Consider the following 16,906-nt stretch of genomic DNA (forward strand, 5'->3'; position numbering starts at 1 on the left):
TTTATAGCATTTATTATAGTAAAAGTTCCTCTTGTAAAACACAAGTGATTTTGGTCCATATCTTGTTTTCCATTTGGCTTTAAAACACTTTACATTATTTACAAAATAAATTGCAATTTTTATGATTGTACATAATTTTTTTTGACCCTTGGAATATTACAGTTTCAAGTAATTAAAAAATAAACACCTGGCAGACTAAGTGTACTGAAAAGTACATATTGAACATATTTAATTACCACAGTAATTTAAAAGTCTTGATCTTTACATCTTAAGATTAAAATTCATTATCATGAAGTCATTCAAGAATCTCTGGAATTTCTCTATTATCCACAATGAGACTATGGATAATCCCTTCTTTCCGCTTCCCACTACTGACAGCCTTTATGTAACAGTCATGGTTCCCAACACTGAAGTGAGTTTCAGTCCCGTCATCTACAAACTCACCCTAGGCCAACAAAAGAAGGAGGAATTAGTGTTCCAGAAACATTTATCTTTGTCTAGAGTATCAACACCATCTAAAAAGGGTGGTATAATGAAGTATCTATTAGCTAAATGTTAGACTTGGGAAAATTAAAGTCAGAAGCTTGTATTGCTAGATGCTTTTCCATGTCTGCTGTGAACTGAACATTCCTTATTTGTACCCGCTTACTATCTTGAACAATCTTAAGTTTCAGAGGGAAAAAAAAGCCCTTACGTCTTATGGCTGTGTGTCTATAACATGCACTATGAGACAACACTGACTACTAAAGTACAAGTGGGAAGCATGATCGCCAGCACTTACTTTGTACTGAGTCACGTCCTCTGTATCAAGAACAGTGTGCAAGCATTACTTCACTGCACCTTCTTCATAACCTGACAGCAGCACTATTACTCTCCTCACTGTACAGACCAGGGCATCGAGGCACGGAGTAGCAAAATAACCATCAGGAAGGGATAGAATGCTCTCAGCCCACTCTGAAAACCCAATTCCTCAGAATGCAAGGTGACTTACAGTAAAACACACAGATAACAAGACCAAGCGCTACCCAAGCTCGCCCTGTTCTGTCCGACGCAGCAGCTACCAGTCGTGTGTGGCAGTCAAGCACTTGAAATGTGCTGAGTCTGAAATGCCATGTGCTGCTTCATTGCAAAACAGACAAGGAGTGTGGAAGACTTAGAATGAAACAGGAATGGAAAATAACTCTAAAAACTTTTAATATTGATGTTAAATTATAATATTTTGGATATATATCTATGGCTCATATTATATTTTTACTGAACAGGAGTTAATCTAGAGTAAAAAGATAGGGGCCAGGTAGTGCAGAGAAGAAAGGAAGAACAGGAGGCTTTGAGGATGAAAGTGGAATATGCCAGAAAGCAAAGAAAGCACAACCAGGGTTAAAACTTGGCCACGAGCTTCCTGGCAGCTGGACCCGACCCATCGAGGCCCCACAGCATTACCCAGCCTGAGAGAGCACAGGCCACACCAGGAAGAGCTTTTTCTGAGCTGTGGGGAGATCCTGGCCCATAGCTCTTTACCGGAGGAGTACTGACACCACCACAAGACCCTGTGGGTGCAGAATTTGCCAGATACATAATCTTGGTCATGATGCTTTGAGATGGAAAGATAAAGGAGGAGATAAACTGTAGCTCACGGGCAGCAAGAGCAGGTGAGCACCTACTGGGGAAGGCTGCCCACATGCGGAGCTGCAGAAACTACTCTGCAAATTCAGTTTGAGTTATAGTGAGGAGGGAACTGGGTTGCACTAAAGGGCTATTGTCCAAACACCTGTGGCTTCCTGCTAATTACTGAGGAACAAAGACATTGTATAAGAACAAGACTTTGAACTTCTTATTTACAACCACATTCTTAATATCACAAAACATCTCTTTACACTTGCACTGGAGAATTCCTTGAGGGGGAGGGAACAGGATTCAAAACTGCCAATTTGGCATCTAGAGAATTCCAGGGAAGGAAGGAAAGGACAGGAAGGATCAGTAGGTGCCTGATCCATGCTAATGATAACTGAAGCTATTCCATAGGGGCCATAAAACACTGAAGAGTTCTCCAAACCTCTCTGCGTAAAAGAAGTCTGGATCAGTAGATTGAACCCAGAGAGCTGTAGATTTAAATCAGTAGATCTAAACCTGCTCAAGCTCTGGCGATGGATTCTGAGTGAGCCCTGATTCAATAACCCTTCAAGAATTCAAACCAGGATTAAGAAAGAGAGAAGCATCTATTTTTGTAGCGTTTGATTTCTGGCATAGGCACTTCCTCAGAAGCAGACAGCCACAAAACCCAGCAGGCAGGTCCGAGATAGCAGCTGAACAAACTCATCCCAGACCTCTTGCCCTCCGAGCACTGCTCCTCACCTTCCTGCACCTAGCCCAGATGAAGGAGACAAGGGCAGCACCCACCATGGACAACTAGCTAAACCTGACTAGAGCAGAGTGGGTCCCATTATCTCTAGGCCTGGTGTTCATGTTGGAAGCCAGCATGAAAGGTGGGGACAGAGGATAGTACCTCTGGCTTGCCAGCAGACTCCCCAGCCCTGGCAAATTTCCACCCAGGTACTGCAGCTCCCAGTCCCACACTCCATGCTTCCCTTGATGGTCTCCTCTGCTTCTGCTTGCTCCCTGTGCTATGCACACCGCTATTTCATTCTCGCTGAAATCACTCCAATAGTCATCCCACCCATGGCCATAGTGGTGCAAGCAGCTGCCAGCAAAGACCAGACACTGTGGGGCTAGATGTGGATGTCATCATGCTTGGCCACAATGAGTGGGGTAGCCTCTGGGCACTGCTGGTTTACACATTCCACCTATCTTCTGGGGTTGGTGACAGGGCCCTTTCCTATCTGCCTTTGTGTCATCTGACATGTGTATATTCCTCCTTTTTTTAAAAAATGCCACTTTTAGAAAAGTCCTATCTGCTTTGAGGGTATGGTGTAAAGCCTTCCTATTTCAAGCATGACCCGTGGGGCAACATACAGCATTGGTACCAGGGGAAATGTTAGAATTTGCATTTTAACAAGATCCCACGTGATTCCTATGCATGCAGGTTTGAGGAGCTGTGGAATGAAGCCCAACCTTAACTTGGACAAACACAGGAGGACGCCAACCTCTGTGGGGCAGTTTTTGATAGATGTGTGAATTCCTTTTAGGACAGAGCCTGGTGCAGGAGAGGAAAGGCAGCATGTGAGCTGGGGTCAGCTCTCAACAGAAGGTGTTTCCAACCCCTCCCTGCCCCAGATGCTCTCCTGGAAAGGTCTCCAGAATTTGGAGTCAGGAGTACTTCATCTCTTTCTTGTTCTTAACCTAGAGGACCTTGGTTAATTATCAATCTCCATCATTAGGAAACACAGCAACATTTCAGTGGCAACCCTTACCCATGGCACTAAGAGTAATCAAAGGATCAACTTACTGCTGTCTCCATTCTTTTACCATTGCACCATACATCCATAGTGTCTTTTTCTGTAAAAGTAACAACAACAAAAAAAAGTTATAATCTATGACTCAGACATAAAATTAACTCTTTATTATTTTATTTATTTATTTATTTATTTATTTTTAAAGATTTTATTTATTTATTTGACAGAGAGAGATCACAAGTAGTCAGAAAGGCAGGCAGAGAGAGAGGGGGAAGCAGGCTTCCCGCTGAGCAGAAAGCCCGATGTGGGGGCTCAATCCCAGGACCCTGGGATCATGACCTGAGCCGAAGGCAGAGGCTTTAACCCACTGAGCCACCCAGGTGCCCCAACTATTTATTATTTTAAAAGAAGTTTGATATACCGGACTTCTAAAACTCCATTAACTTTTCATGGCTTTCCAATTTTTCTAAAATTGAAGAAACTGTTTACTCTTGGTTCACAAAATAAAAATGAAACAAAATAATCTTTTAAGAAATGATCAGGGCCTCAGCACAAATGGATGAAGCCCTGTTGAACAAAATAAACACTGCAACACAAACTTCAGGATTAAGGACGCACAGAAATGAGTGTGAGGAGGGCCCTCACCACAGACTGTCGTCAGTGAGCAGATAATCCCCCAACACCTTGCACACAGAGCCCAGTGGACGACGGTGCAAAGAGGTCACCGAGAAAGGCTGCGACAGGGTTCATGTAGGATGGACAGCATTCAGGCTTAGAAATCTAACCTTAAATTTCCTACTGGAGGGCCCAATAATCTCTATTCATTTTTGCAATGATTTCATTTTGGGGAAAAATTTTTGGATCATAAGGAAAAACACAGGCATCACTGCTGGACTGTGCGGACTCTGTGGAGCAAACTGCTACCATGAGCCACCTGAGCATTAGTTTAGGTGTTAGGGCTCGCTTTGGGAGGCATATACATGTATGCAAGTGTGCACAGACACGTGTGCATTTTGGGGGAGGATCCCCAGACCCAAGTGTGAATATCAGTGTTCTGGTGGGTGGCGGGGGAGAAGACTGCACTCATCAAGCAGCCACGAGATGAACCGTGGGCATTATAAGAAGCCTAGAATCGGGACCTGTGTGCATGTGAGAAGCCTGGGGGTCAAAAACTTGCCTGCAGGTCATGGCTGAGGTACCAGGCAGGCACTTCATTCTAACAGCCTATCTACTCCAGGAACACAGTCTAGTAGGGACTCTTTTCTCCCCACACCTTGAGATGGGAGCCTCAGAGAATGGAAATAGGCCTTTGAACGGGGTTAAAGGAGAGAGAGGCCAAGGGGCCCAGGAGATGTGGGCCATGGTTGCCCTAGTGGCAGTCTGGGGTGCGGGGGGTGGTGGGGGCGGCGCATATCAACAACAGCAGCTGTAGGGAAACCGAGCTCATCCCAACACCCAAGCAGAGGATACACCGCTGAAGTAAACCATGATGGTGGTGAAGACTGGAATTTATTTAGTTTGCCTACTGAACTCAGACCTTCTATAAAGCTATTATTAATGTGCCTCTGAAGAAATCTAACCCAGAAGACAAAAGAGAAAATTGCAATACATTTAACTACGTAAAAGTAAAAAATATTCCTACATCATTTAAGAAAACACATACGTGCATAAGCAAAGTCATACAATAAATGACAAAGTGGAAAAAAATAAGCAAAGCTCACAGCACAGACAAAAGTCTAATCTTACTAACATAGAGACTCTGAGTAATCAACAAGAAAAAGACCAACAACCCAAAAGAAAGTAGGTCAAAGGACATGAAGATGCATTATCAGGAAAGAAAAACAAAAGGACCTCAAATGTGAAAAGATGTTCAACTTCACTTAATTTTGAAAAAGGCAAATAAAAACAACTCTGAAATGTCATTTTTCATGTAGCAGAATATTAAAAAAAAATTTAAGATCTGACAACATGCTCAGCTGGAGAACCTGTGAAGAAATGGGTACTGGGAGCACAAAACAGTAAAAACACCAGGAGGGGCAATGTTTGACAAACACCATGTGCCTCTTGATATAATAAAACTATAGTCTTGACAAAAAAAAAAATAAATAAATAAATAAACCTAAATTTGACCAATTCTTCAATCAACTACCAATGTATGGGAAATACTAGAAACAGAGAAGAGGGATACTGCCTGGCTGGCTCAGTTGATAGAGCATGTGACTCTTGACGTCGGGTTGTAAGTTCAAATCCCACTTTGGGTACAGAAATTACTTAAAATAAAAATTATAAATGATATATATTTAAAAAAAAAAAAAGAAAGAGAAAGAGAAACATCACAGAAGTGCTATCAACAAAATCCAGACCCCAGGAAACTCTTCAAGACAAATTGATCTAGTTTCTTCAATAAATAAGCTATACAGGAGTTTCTGGGTTTTTTTTTTTTTTCCAACTATGTGCATTTAATTACTGGATAAACATTTTTTTTAAGTTTATTTAAGTGATTTCTATACCCAGTGTGGGACTTGAACTCATGACCCTGAGATTAAGAGTCATGTGCTCCACCAACTGAGCCAGCCAGTTCCCCAAACATTTTTCACTTTTTTAAGAAAATATTTTATTAATTAATTTATTTATTTGAGAGAGAGAGAGGAAACTGAGCAGGAGACAGAGGGAGAAAGAATCTGAAGCAGACTCTGCAATGAGCACAGAGCCCAACACAGGGCTTGATCCTGACCAATGGTGAGATCATGACCTGAGCTGAAATCAAGAGTCAGAGGCTTAACCAATTGAACTACCCAGATGCCCCCACATTTTTCATTCTTAAAAAAAATTTTTTTAAAGTACATGGTAGCATTTGAGTAGACTGTAGACTCCGTAAAGGCATGGACAACATCTCTTTTTCTACTACATACTATAGTATGCTAACTGGTATTTAGCAGGTACTCAATATTATCTAAATAAATGAACCAGTGAATTACTGAGATAATCCAAATGGTCTTAACTTTAGTGATATGAGAAGCAGGAAATACTGGGAGTACCAGAAGAGAAAAAAGATAGCAACTTGTAAATATTTATTTTATAGGCCCAGTAGAAACAACATAGATGGCAATCTGTAACAACAGAACTTAGCTTAAAGATCAATGGCTTATTACTCTTTATTTTGTAATCTACTTTATCTGGACTTTGACAATATTGAGGTGTTACAGTACTAAACTGCTTGCTACCTAGAGAAAAATTCCCTTGTTACTGATCAATCTTAAATTTCTAACTGTCTCTAAACATCATTTTAAAGAGAAGTATCAATAATGACAATAATAGAAATATCAATAATAAATAATAATACATCATTATTTCTTTTTTAAAACCTGTTGATAATCCTCAAATCTATCACTACAAAATCTGGCTCTCATATAAATCAGTCATTTAAAATATTTTATTTATTTATTTGACAGACAGAGATCACAAGAAGGCAGAGAGGCAGGCAGAGAGAGAGGAGGAAGCAGGCTCCCCACTGAACAGAGAGCCCGATGCGGGGCTCGATCCCAGGACCCTGGGATCATGACCTGAGCCGAAGGCAGAGGCTTTAACCCACTGAGCCACCCAGGCGCCCCTAAATCAGTCATTTAAATGAATACTTCGTTCACATGGTACACATCAGAAATACACCTACACATACTTACACTCTCTCTACTCAAAGCTCCTATAAAGGGTCTGGATAGTTGGGGGAACTAATTAACAACCACCATAAAAAGCCAATAAATTCTGCAGAAATAGCACTCACTTACCCAAAACAACTCTAAAGTCCTCACCATCCAAACGCAATAGCCAAGTATTGGTGGTTTTTGACCTGTTCTCCATATACTTCTTGAGACTTTTCCCATTAATTTCCAGAGTATATTCATATGCAAATCCACTGACAGCATCTATATTTATGGTTGCTTTTGTCTTTGCAGCTCCAACGCAGAAGGTTTCTTTGCCCACTAGTTTGAACATCCATTCTTTTCTTATCTCTTCCTAAGCAACAAAATATGAAAGTTAAAAACACACAAACGGAAGAAAACTTAATATTTAGCTTTAGAAATGCTGTAATTAAAGTGAGTAAATAGCAATGTTATTTAGATGTAATTTTATTACTTCATGATTCAAATATTTTAGAAAATAAAAGCACTTGAAGTTTAAATGTTACACTCTATGAACTCTATAACTCTTATTAGTTTTCTTTGTCCAGTAACATGATCCAGGCCCAAATATAAAGATAATCAATGTAAGAGAAAAGCCTTGAATTTACATATGAAGAATCTATGTTAACAAATTCAAGCTTCTATGTATGCCATATTCTACAAAGTAACCCATGTCTTCCTACCTTCCCATCTACATATACAACTCGTTTGCCTGATGTGGTTCCATGTTCAAACTCGATCTTATGGACTCCATCACTTAAAGCGACATCCCAAACGGCTACGAGATCTGTCATTTTTTCCAGGCTATAAGGAGGGCTAAGGGAATAAAATAAAGCAATTACAATAGGCCAAAAGCAATAAGAATATAACAAATTAATCTTTCCAAGATGAAAATATTGGATTTTTTTAAAGCCCTAAAATTACAAGATAATTAAAGTGACGGTACCTAAGAATTTCTACTCACAGTACATATAACTATCTTCTCCCTCTCCCTCTTACTCTTTCTTTAAGATGAAACTACTATATATGGATATACAGTCAGATAATTCCAAACAAAGTCACCTTAATATTAATAGGATTAAGAACCTATCCAGGATAGCATTCTAAGCTGGGCTACAGAATAGTGCTTGGGAAGGTCAGTAAAAAGTCTCTACTTCTTCCCTACATCCCCATTTAAAAAGCACAGTATTTAATTCTGGTATTTCTTTTTCAGATCCATTCACTCCAAAACAGGAACTCCCCAAACCTTTCATACTTAAACCAGTTAGGATTCATTTTAACAAAAAGGGTTCTAATTTATTATACTGAGAAGAGAAGTCATAGAAGAAATGTCCTATAACAAAAGAAATAAAAATGTATGGAAAATGGTAATTCTTGTCTTTACTACAGTATTTAGGAAATAAAGGATTTTTGCCATAATGCTTTATCTGGCACAACTTAAATACATACTTTTGATATTAATTAATATAAAATATATAATATTTATATCTGTGCCCAGCATGAGTGCCATATATATATTATGTAATACCTATATACAGAATATGTTTGAGCCTGCTCTCTTAACTACATCTTACTCTTTATTCACTCTAATGTTTGTGTACTCTACATCAGAAATGGTAAGTGGATTTTATATCGTCTCAAAGTGATTGCTGAGAACTTGGGGCTAACACAGATTTGGAGACCTTACATCCAGGCCCCATAGGAAAAGATGTGTGCCATTAGCGGCCACCTCCATTCCAGGTGTTTACTACCCTTGCTCTAAGTCACAGAAAAGCAAAACCATCTTGCAATCGGCAAGTTTAAAAAATGTGTCCTTAACAAAGTAGACTGGATAAATAATACCTGAGTGATTAAAACAACCCTGAAAGTTTCAAGAGCTAATTTTATTGCCACGCAAGACATTTACCTTTCATCATCTTCAAAGATAGGACTGTCATCTCCAGATGCCATGGTTGGCAAAATAGTCTTTAATCCAATTAGCAGGCAGGAAAGAAAAAAGCAGAATTGCAGCAAAGAAAGATTGAGAGCAACAAAGAGGACATCTGCAAAGGGTTTTTTTCTAAGTTTGCAATCCATTTCTCAAATTGCATGCAGTTTCTGATGAAACAGCTTATACATACAATAGAATTGCAATCTCCAGTTGTCAGGAAAAGAAATTAAATCATGCAAATTGGCCAATCATATTTTTCCCTGTTATAAATTTTTAACTTCCTAAAACTAGAGAATAGACTCTAGTTTATTTCAAATATGATACCACATCAGAGCTGTAAGAGACCTAGAGTTTATTTCAAATGTGATAACCACATCAGAGCTGCAAGAGACCTAGAAACCCCGTCCTCTGGGTCCCATGCTTCTCAAATTGAGGTATAAGAAGCCCCAAGGCTATGAGGCAGTGGGTCAGGGAATACATAAAACTCCAGGATAAACAGTATACATCTTCGGGAAGCATCGATGTTACACGGTGGTAACAAATTTAAAATGCAATCCTAATATTCAGTTTTAGAAGGCTATATATTATGGTAGAATATATAATTTAAAAAATATTTTAGGAGCACCTGTCTGGCTCAGTTGGTAGAGCACATGACTCTTGATCTCGGGGTTGTGAGTTCAATCCCCATGTCGGGGGTAGAGCTTACTTAACTAAAAAAATAAGTAAAAAATTAAAAAAAAATTTGTAGATACCGTCAAAGAAATTACTGGTTTGCAGGAAGCTGCCAAGGATAGGCTAGATCACTTTCCAACAGCAAACTTAATTTCCCCATTTACTTAAGCCCACTTACTTTACTAGTGCCAATAATGAATCCACAAAATTATGTGGTTTGCTCAGGTCACTAGTAGGGCCTGAGCCAGACTAAAGCCCAGTACTCCCATGCAATTACCTCAGAATTAACTGGGGTGTAATTTAATTAAATTTTACTAAAATCAGAAGCACATATATATTCATTCACACATGCATAGGAAACCCTCCATGTTTGGAGATTTGGGATTAACAGCTGTATCCTTGCCAAACCTACTGAAAAATAACTTCAACTATTTTTTGCTCCCCAGATCTACTCTAGCCTGGCCTTCTCCCTATAGATGTCCAAGTGTGCTCTCTCCTTGTAAAAAATGGGATTGCCAAACTTCTTTAGCTGGAAACAGCCAGAAGCCACAAACTGTTTTTAAAAAGATGTTAAAGAAGGGATTAACGTTGATAAAAGCAATCCAGCAGCACAGAAAACATGAAAATTTTAGAATAAAAATTAAAGACTCAAATACTTTGTACCTAAAATAAATCCCTCTGTTTTGGGAGCACTTTACAAATTTTGTGAATTTTTCTAATCTTAGGAAGCCCTAGGGTATCTCTTGTGAAAGTGGAGGGTATCCTGCAACTCTAAAAGCAAAGAGAATACGCAGCAATAGAGGAAGCCAAATAGCATAATATAAATTTGGATAAGCCATTTTTTGCAAATCAGAGTGGGTTTAGGGATATCATTCAAATTTTGCTTTATAACTTTTAGAGACCCTAGAAAGTTCAGTAATTCATTATTCAAACTTGAAGGAATTGCTCAGTTTTCCATTATAATGAACTTCAATATTATCACACTACAATAAGGCATGGTATCATCTTAATTATAATAACTTTCCATATATAATATAAAAGACAACACAACAAATTAGAAGGGAAGTGAGAAATCAAGATCACATTTATTTCTTGAAAAAAAATTTTTTTAAGACTTTTACTTTATTTATTTGACAGACAGACATCACAAGTAGGCAGAAAGGCAGGCAGAGAGGAAGGGAAGCAGGCTCCCTGCGGAGCAGAGAGCCCGATGTGGGGCTGCATCCCAGGATCCTGGGATCATGAACTGAGCCAAAGGCAGAGGCTTTAACCCACTGAGTCACCCAGGCGCCCCAAGCATCCAACTCTTGATCTCAGTTCAGGCCTTGATTTCCGGGTGGTGAGTCCAAGTCCTGCTTTGGACTCCATGCTGGGCATGGAAACTACTTTAAAAATAACAATAAAATAAAAATAAAATGAATTTTAAAACAAAATGTAAATGAAAAGGATGGAAAAACAAATTCCATTTATTTCCACTGATGAGGATGATGTCACTCACTTGAAACTTTTTTACATGTCTTGGAAGAAAGCTTTTTGAGTAACTAGGCTTCATCATAATCTTTTTAAAATCTTTTCCCTAGCAGTTCAACGGTCAGTTTCAGAGTAAGACCTAACTATTAAGACATTTCTACTCTTCATCTAAACCAGCTTGAATTTTGCCCTTAACTTGGGTTTAACCGTCCTGGGGGCTGTTATGGTCTGTCCAAGCTAAACCCAAGTCCGTTTTAAAAATTACTAAGATATTCATAGTTCCCATTTCAGCAAAAGCTCTAGGTAAGGCCAGCCACAAGGTCAGTCTTCAACAAACAGGTGTTGACTCTGCGTTCAGACCCATGGGAAGCATTGGGACCTCCAGCAAAGTGGGTCAGGAAGCTCCAGGAGCCAGGTGTCCCCAAAGGCTACCGGAAGTACAAGAACCGGTAACTTTTCTGAGGAGCATTTTTACCCCGTAAACCACAAGCCTTACAACAGATCCACTCTAAACAAATCGTGCTCAACACACCAGACGTAACAGTGCTCAACGAATTGCTTTTCGTATCGGCTACCCACTGCAAACCACGTTCACCAGCAGGGAGGGAATCCACGAAGTCGCAGTGCGGTCACTAAACACACTGCACGGCCAGCCCGGGCCAGGCCCTGCGGAGGGACGCTGCGCTCAACCTGGCGCACAAGAGCGCAGCCCCGGGAGGCCCAAAGGTCGCACAAAAACACGTGAAGCCACGGGGAGCTGCGCGTGCCGCACGCTTAGGTAAAGTAGCCGAGTTACAGCACCTCACGACCTTAGCTCCGCTCAGGCGTCCAGGAAAAAACGGCTGGAATAGTATTACCTTCAGGTCGCAGGGCCTGGCCAGGAAGGAGAGACCCGCAGGCTGCCCCCCCCCCCCCCCCCCCCAGTTCCCGCCTCCGCCCTGGGCCCGGCCGACAGAAAACGCCGGAACACCCCGGTGCCTCACCCGCCCGGCTCACGGTCCGCGTAGACACGGCCACCGCTCACAGCGCCCACCGCCGCCGCGGGGAGATGGCCGCCGCAGCCGCGCTGCAGCGGGGACGCAAGGGCTGGGCGCAGGGGCTTCTGGGGCCCGGCCCGGGGCCTCCCCACCTGCGCCCCGGGGCTTACCTGGCCGCCGGGCACCGCGGCAGGTTCTGCGACACGCAGCGCGCGGGTTCAGGTTCCGCCACCCGGGCCGCGTGGCCTTGCTCCCCTCGCCGAGAACCGGCTGCCTCCTCCTCGGAAGCTGAAAGCTTGGCCGCCGCCAGTTGCGAGCGCGCCGACTCTGTGGCGCTTCAGGTCCCCTGAGGTGCCCAGCGCTGGCCGCCACCCGCCTCCGAGTGCCGCGGACGCAACCCCAGCCCGCTGCCTCTGAGGAGGGCTTGGCGCCCTTTGCAGGAGCGCTACCTCGCCCCAAACCCCAAACCTGAAGCCCTGGCTGTTGGGACCCGCTGATAGAAGGCGCGGGGCCGGACACTGGGGATAAATCCGTGGCAAAAACAGACCCTTTGTCTGCTCTGAAGCCACTGGGCAGTTAAATCTGATTATGGCATTCGCCCCTTGAAATCTTTTTATGGGTTCTGGTTACTTCTGTAAAGACCCAAGCTCCTTAAGGCATGCGTGAGGCCCCATGTAGTTCTCGAATGATGCAAGCTTTTTCTCTCCATGGGCCTCTGCAGATGCTCTTCCCTCTGCTGGGCACTCCTCCCTGCCTCTTCCCTTAGTTATCCTCCACTTTGTTGTTGAGCTTGCTGTAGGACATATATTTTTCTAAGGAAAATTATCCAGGCCCTGAACCCTTGGAATTCTCCTTAGCCCTTGTCAGGGTGTGCAGTTATTTCTGTAATTTTTGCTTAATGGGTAATTTAGTCGTGGACTGAGGTTCTTGAAGGCAGGGGCTGTGGCTGCTTGGCCTTCACTCTTGTATCTCGCACATCTTCATAGTGCAGGCTCATAGTAGGCTCTGATAAATACTTGTTTAAGGAATGAATGTAGAGCATGCCTGGGTAAATTTCAGGTGGTTTCCATTTTCGCGGCCAGCAGAGAGGGAGGAGAGTTGTTGAGTGGACCATTTGAGGAGGTCAGTGAGTGGTCCCGGGGACAATAATATACAGACATTTGACGGTATTCTGGTGGGGACTCTGACGGCCCAGAAGATTGGAGGGGCATGGAGGCATCCATGCCCTATTGTGTAATTTCTTCCTCCTGCTTGAGGTTAATACAAAGGATAGTTTTATCTTTAGGGTTGGTAGAGTTGAAGTCATTTCTAAATGCTGAGCGAGTATGTGAGAGAAGGGGGATAGAGACACAAAAAGGAACAACCTATTAAGTTAATCAGTCTGCAAAGTAATAATGACTGAATTCTTAAGCAAATTATGTCATACGGATTCTGCTTTGTGAGCACAGATTTTTTGTTTGCAACCCTGTACTGAAAGCTTCTGGAAGACAAAGACTTTTCACATTAGTATTTTCTTCTAAACCAGTGTCTTGAGCAGAGAGTTTTCAATAAATAATTATTGAAAGAGTGAGGTAGGGGGGAAAGGTAAAAGGCCCCAGAGTGGAAATTTCCAGCGATGGGATAAGGCTAGCTGAATGATATTCCTAATTACTTTTTTCTGGTCCTTATTTTTTCTAAGAAACAATGCTGAGTTGTTGGGTTGGGATCAGGAAACCCTGGTTGGGGAGCAGCTCAGTGATACCATTTAATGAAGGGTCATATTTTCTTGTAAAACTTCAGGCATCTGGATATCCTTTTTAAGACCAGTAAGATGTAATTTATTGGATGCTTGCTATGTCCTTATATATTGTTGCCTGTATTTTTCACAACAGCCCAGTACTTACATTACAGGGCCCAAAGCCCTTCAGAAGTTACAGGGCCAGCATGTAGAGCCAGATGTGTCATGTTAACAGGGCTTGTGATGACAAAATGGTTAAATGTGCCTGAAGAAATATCTGGGCCCTTCCTTAGAGGCCTGGGAACCTCCTTTGCCCACAGATCACCGAGGTGCACTCATGTTTGCACCAAGAATAGTCAGCGCAATCTGATTCCTCAGGTGGCTTGTTCTGTGTCACTGTTTTCTCTTTGGTATAATTCCTAGGATACCTGAATTGAGGAACATACCAGTTTGGGCTACATTTTCCACCTACTCATTCCCGGGGACCATGACACTGATGGTAGCATTAGTCACTTGTTACTAGACAGAACTGTTACGGAAAGAAAGTCTGAAGAAAATACTGTGAAAGGTAGTGAACTTGAGTATAAAATGTGTTCAGTCCAGCTGATCCTGCTTTTGACTTGACCCTCCTCCTCCCCCACCTCAAGGTTATCTCTGTGCCCAATATGGGGCTCAAACTCACAACCGCAAGATCAGGAGTCACATGCTTTCCTTACGGAGCCAGCCAGATGACCCATGCTTTTGACTTTATTCTCATTCACAGATTATTTCCTTGTTTCCCAGGGTACCTAGATGCTGTTCTTAACCTCTAGAACTGCCTCTCACCAGTTTGTCTTTTGACATCAGTGACTGATTGATTGATGGACTGCTTTTTAAAAGATTTTATTTTTAAGTAATCTCTACACCCAACGTGGGGCTTGAACTTAGAACCCTGAGATCAAGAGTCACATCCTCTACCGACTGAACCAGCCAGACCATCAGTGACATAGTTTAAGAGAGTAACAAAATGTTTTCATTCACCATTCTTCGTGCTTTCATTCGGCCTCCTTTTGAAAAAGGAATTGTTAATGTATTGACTGATTTTCTGAACTTACTTTTTAAAGAACGTGAATGGAGATCAAAATAAAAGGGAAAAGTTACATAGTCTGATACCAACAAGACTTAAAATTCTCCACATGCCCTTCCAGTATTGGTTCAGCCTGATGACTGGTGATATGTTTAAAGGAAGTAGAATCGGGGCTTTAGAAACAAGCCCTGGGCTCAGAATTCTGGCCTCAGAGGATTGTGTGTCAGAGCCAAAGCCAGTACCCACAGTCTCCTGCTGCTGGCTGGGCTGCGGCTGCTTAGATATCTTCCCCTCAGCCCAAGGATGCTGTGGTTCTACCTACACAAACACAGCAAGTGGGGAAGCAGTGAAACAAGGTGATTTTGCAGAACATCAAACAAGAGAAGCTTGACAATTTCAGGATAATGTAGGCTTTGGTTTGAGTCATGTGGAGCGTGGGGACTGTAGATACAACCCTTAATTAGAGCCAAGAGCCAAAGGAAGGCAGTACAGACTCATGTTCCAGTTGGTTAAGATTTGGTAAAAATTTGTATTGTGTTTATTTAGAGAAATTTAAAAAACATAGAAAAGTATAGAAATTAATACCCATATTCCTGCTACCTAGAATCAACTGACCATCATTAAATATTGGCTCATTGAAAAATTTCAATGGAAGAAAACATTGCAGATAAAACACTATTGGATTTGCAAGTCCAGCACTATTACTTGCTTGTCTTCCCCCAAGGCCAATATGAACATGAATTTGATGTTTTTTTCTGAGTCCATTTTCTATAGTTATATAGAAATTATATACATGAATAGCTCATACCTGTTAGAATGGCTGTTATCAAAAATAAATAACAAGTGTTGGCAAGGATATGGAGAAAAGGCAACACTTGTGCACTGTTGGTAGGAATGTAATTTGGTGCTGCTACTATGGAAAACAATGTGGAGGTTCCTCAAAAATAGTAAAAATAAGAGTGCCTTGGTGGTTCAGTCCATTAAGTGTCCTACTCTTGATTTTGGCTCAGGTTATGATCTCAGGGTTGTGAGATGGAGCCTGCCACAGGCTCCTTGCTGTGCATGGCCCTGCTTGAGATTCTTTATCTCCCTCTACCCCATCCTGCCCCTCTAGAAAAAAATTAAAAATGAAACTACAATATGATCCAGCAATTTTACTTTTAGGTATTTCTCTCTCTCTCTCTCTCTCTCTCTGTATGTCTCTCTCTCTCACATACACACACACAGACATGAATACTATTATTAAGCCATAAAAAAGAAGGAAATTCTGCCATTTGTGACAACATGGATGGAGCTTAAGGACACTATTATAAGTGAAATAAGTAAAAAATGACAATTACTGTATATGTCTCGTGTGGGTGGGATCTAAAAACAAAACCAAAAGATTTGGTGATCATTAGAGATTGGTGATCATTAGAGGTTGAGGGGGGAGAAATGGGTGGAGGGGATATAAATTTTTAAAAAAAATGATAATGGAGAAAGGTGTTTTGCACTATCCCACTATATTTAGCTTGTCTCTACTATTTTACCTTTTGCTTTCTATTTGTCCCACCTTTGGTCTGCCTTTTGTTCTCCTTTCTTTCATTCTTAAAAGTAGCCTGAATTTTTGTTTTCATATTACACTTTTTCCATCCCCTGGTTTGGAATTCATTGACTCTATTCCTGTTCTTAGAGAGGCTACCCTTAAAATTTTACATTGCACACTTAAGAGAGCCTAACCATCCTGCTTCTCCTTTTAGACCATACAGGTACCTTGGAATACTCTAACTCCAATGCCTGCCCCCTTTCACCGTGTAATCAAGTTTCATTCGAGTCTGTCCTTTTTCCAGCCCACATATTTGCCTTCGTGATCGTTATACTGAATTATACAATGTTTGTTTATATTTATCTGCATGTTTATCATTTTTTCTCAACAACCCTTGCATCTCATATTTGTCTTCTTTGATCACTTCTTTCTAAAGTACATACTTAGAACTTCTTTTAATGTAGGTCTTTGGTGATTTTTTAAAAAGATTTATTTATTTTAGAGACTGTTAGCATGAGT

General features: G+C 41.4%; 1 protein-coding gene across 7 annotated transcripts; it reads right to left on the minus strand.

Moving 5' to 3' along the window:
- Positions 1-12,302, minus strand: FAIM (Fas apoptotic inhibitory molecule). Of its 7 annotated transcripts, none has more exons than XM_032869585.1 (6): positions 12,250-12,279; positions 8,937-8,995; positions 7,714-7,846; positions 7,136-7,364; positions 3,404-3,453; positions 1-445 (listed from the first exon to the last, which is right to left on the minus strand). In XM_032869585.1, exons 2-6 carry the CDS (start codon positions 8,978-8,980, stop codon positions 296-298), a joined length of 606 nt encoding a protein of 201 aa, XP_032725476.1. In that variant the 5' UTR covers positions 8,981-8,995; positions 12,250-12,279; the 3' UTR covers positions 1-295. The 7 variants fall into 7 exon arrangements, with proteins under 7 accessions (XP_032725476.1, XP_032725475.1, XP_032725477.1 ...); XM_032869584.1 differs by lacking the exon at positions 12,250-12,279 and adding an exon at positions 12,086-12,113; XM_032869586.1 differs by lacking the exon at positions 12,250-12,279 and adding an exon at positions 11,960-11,975.
- Positions 12,303-16,906: the final 4,604 nt, after the last annotated feature.

The sequence above is a fragment of the Lontra canadensis genome, unplaced genomic scaffold, assembly GCF_010015895.1.
Source record: "Lontra canadensis isolate GAN:19392208 unplaced genomic scaffold, GSC_riverotter_1.0 scaffold38, whole genome shotgun sequence".
NCBI lineage: Eukaryota > Metazoa > Chordata > Mammalia > Carnivora > Mustelidae > Lontra > Lontra canadensis.

Coding starts and splice junctions, on each gene's coding strand:
- FAIM (XM_032869585.1), bottom strand. CDS start 8,980: ATGGCATCTGGAGATGACAGTCCTATCTTTGAAGATGATGAAAG. Junction 7,847..8,936: donor ATCTTTGAAGATGATGAAAG/GTAAATGTCTTG, acceptor TTATTCCCTTAG/CCCTCCTTATAGCCTGGAAA. Junction 7,365..7,713: donor TTGTATATGTAGATGGGAAG/GTAGGAAGACAT, acceptor TTTGTTGCTTAG/GAAGAGATAAGAAAAGAATG.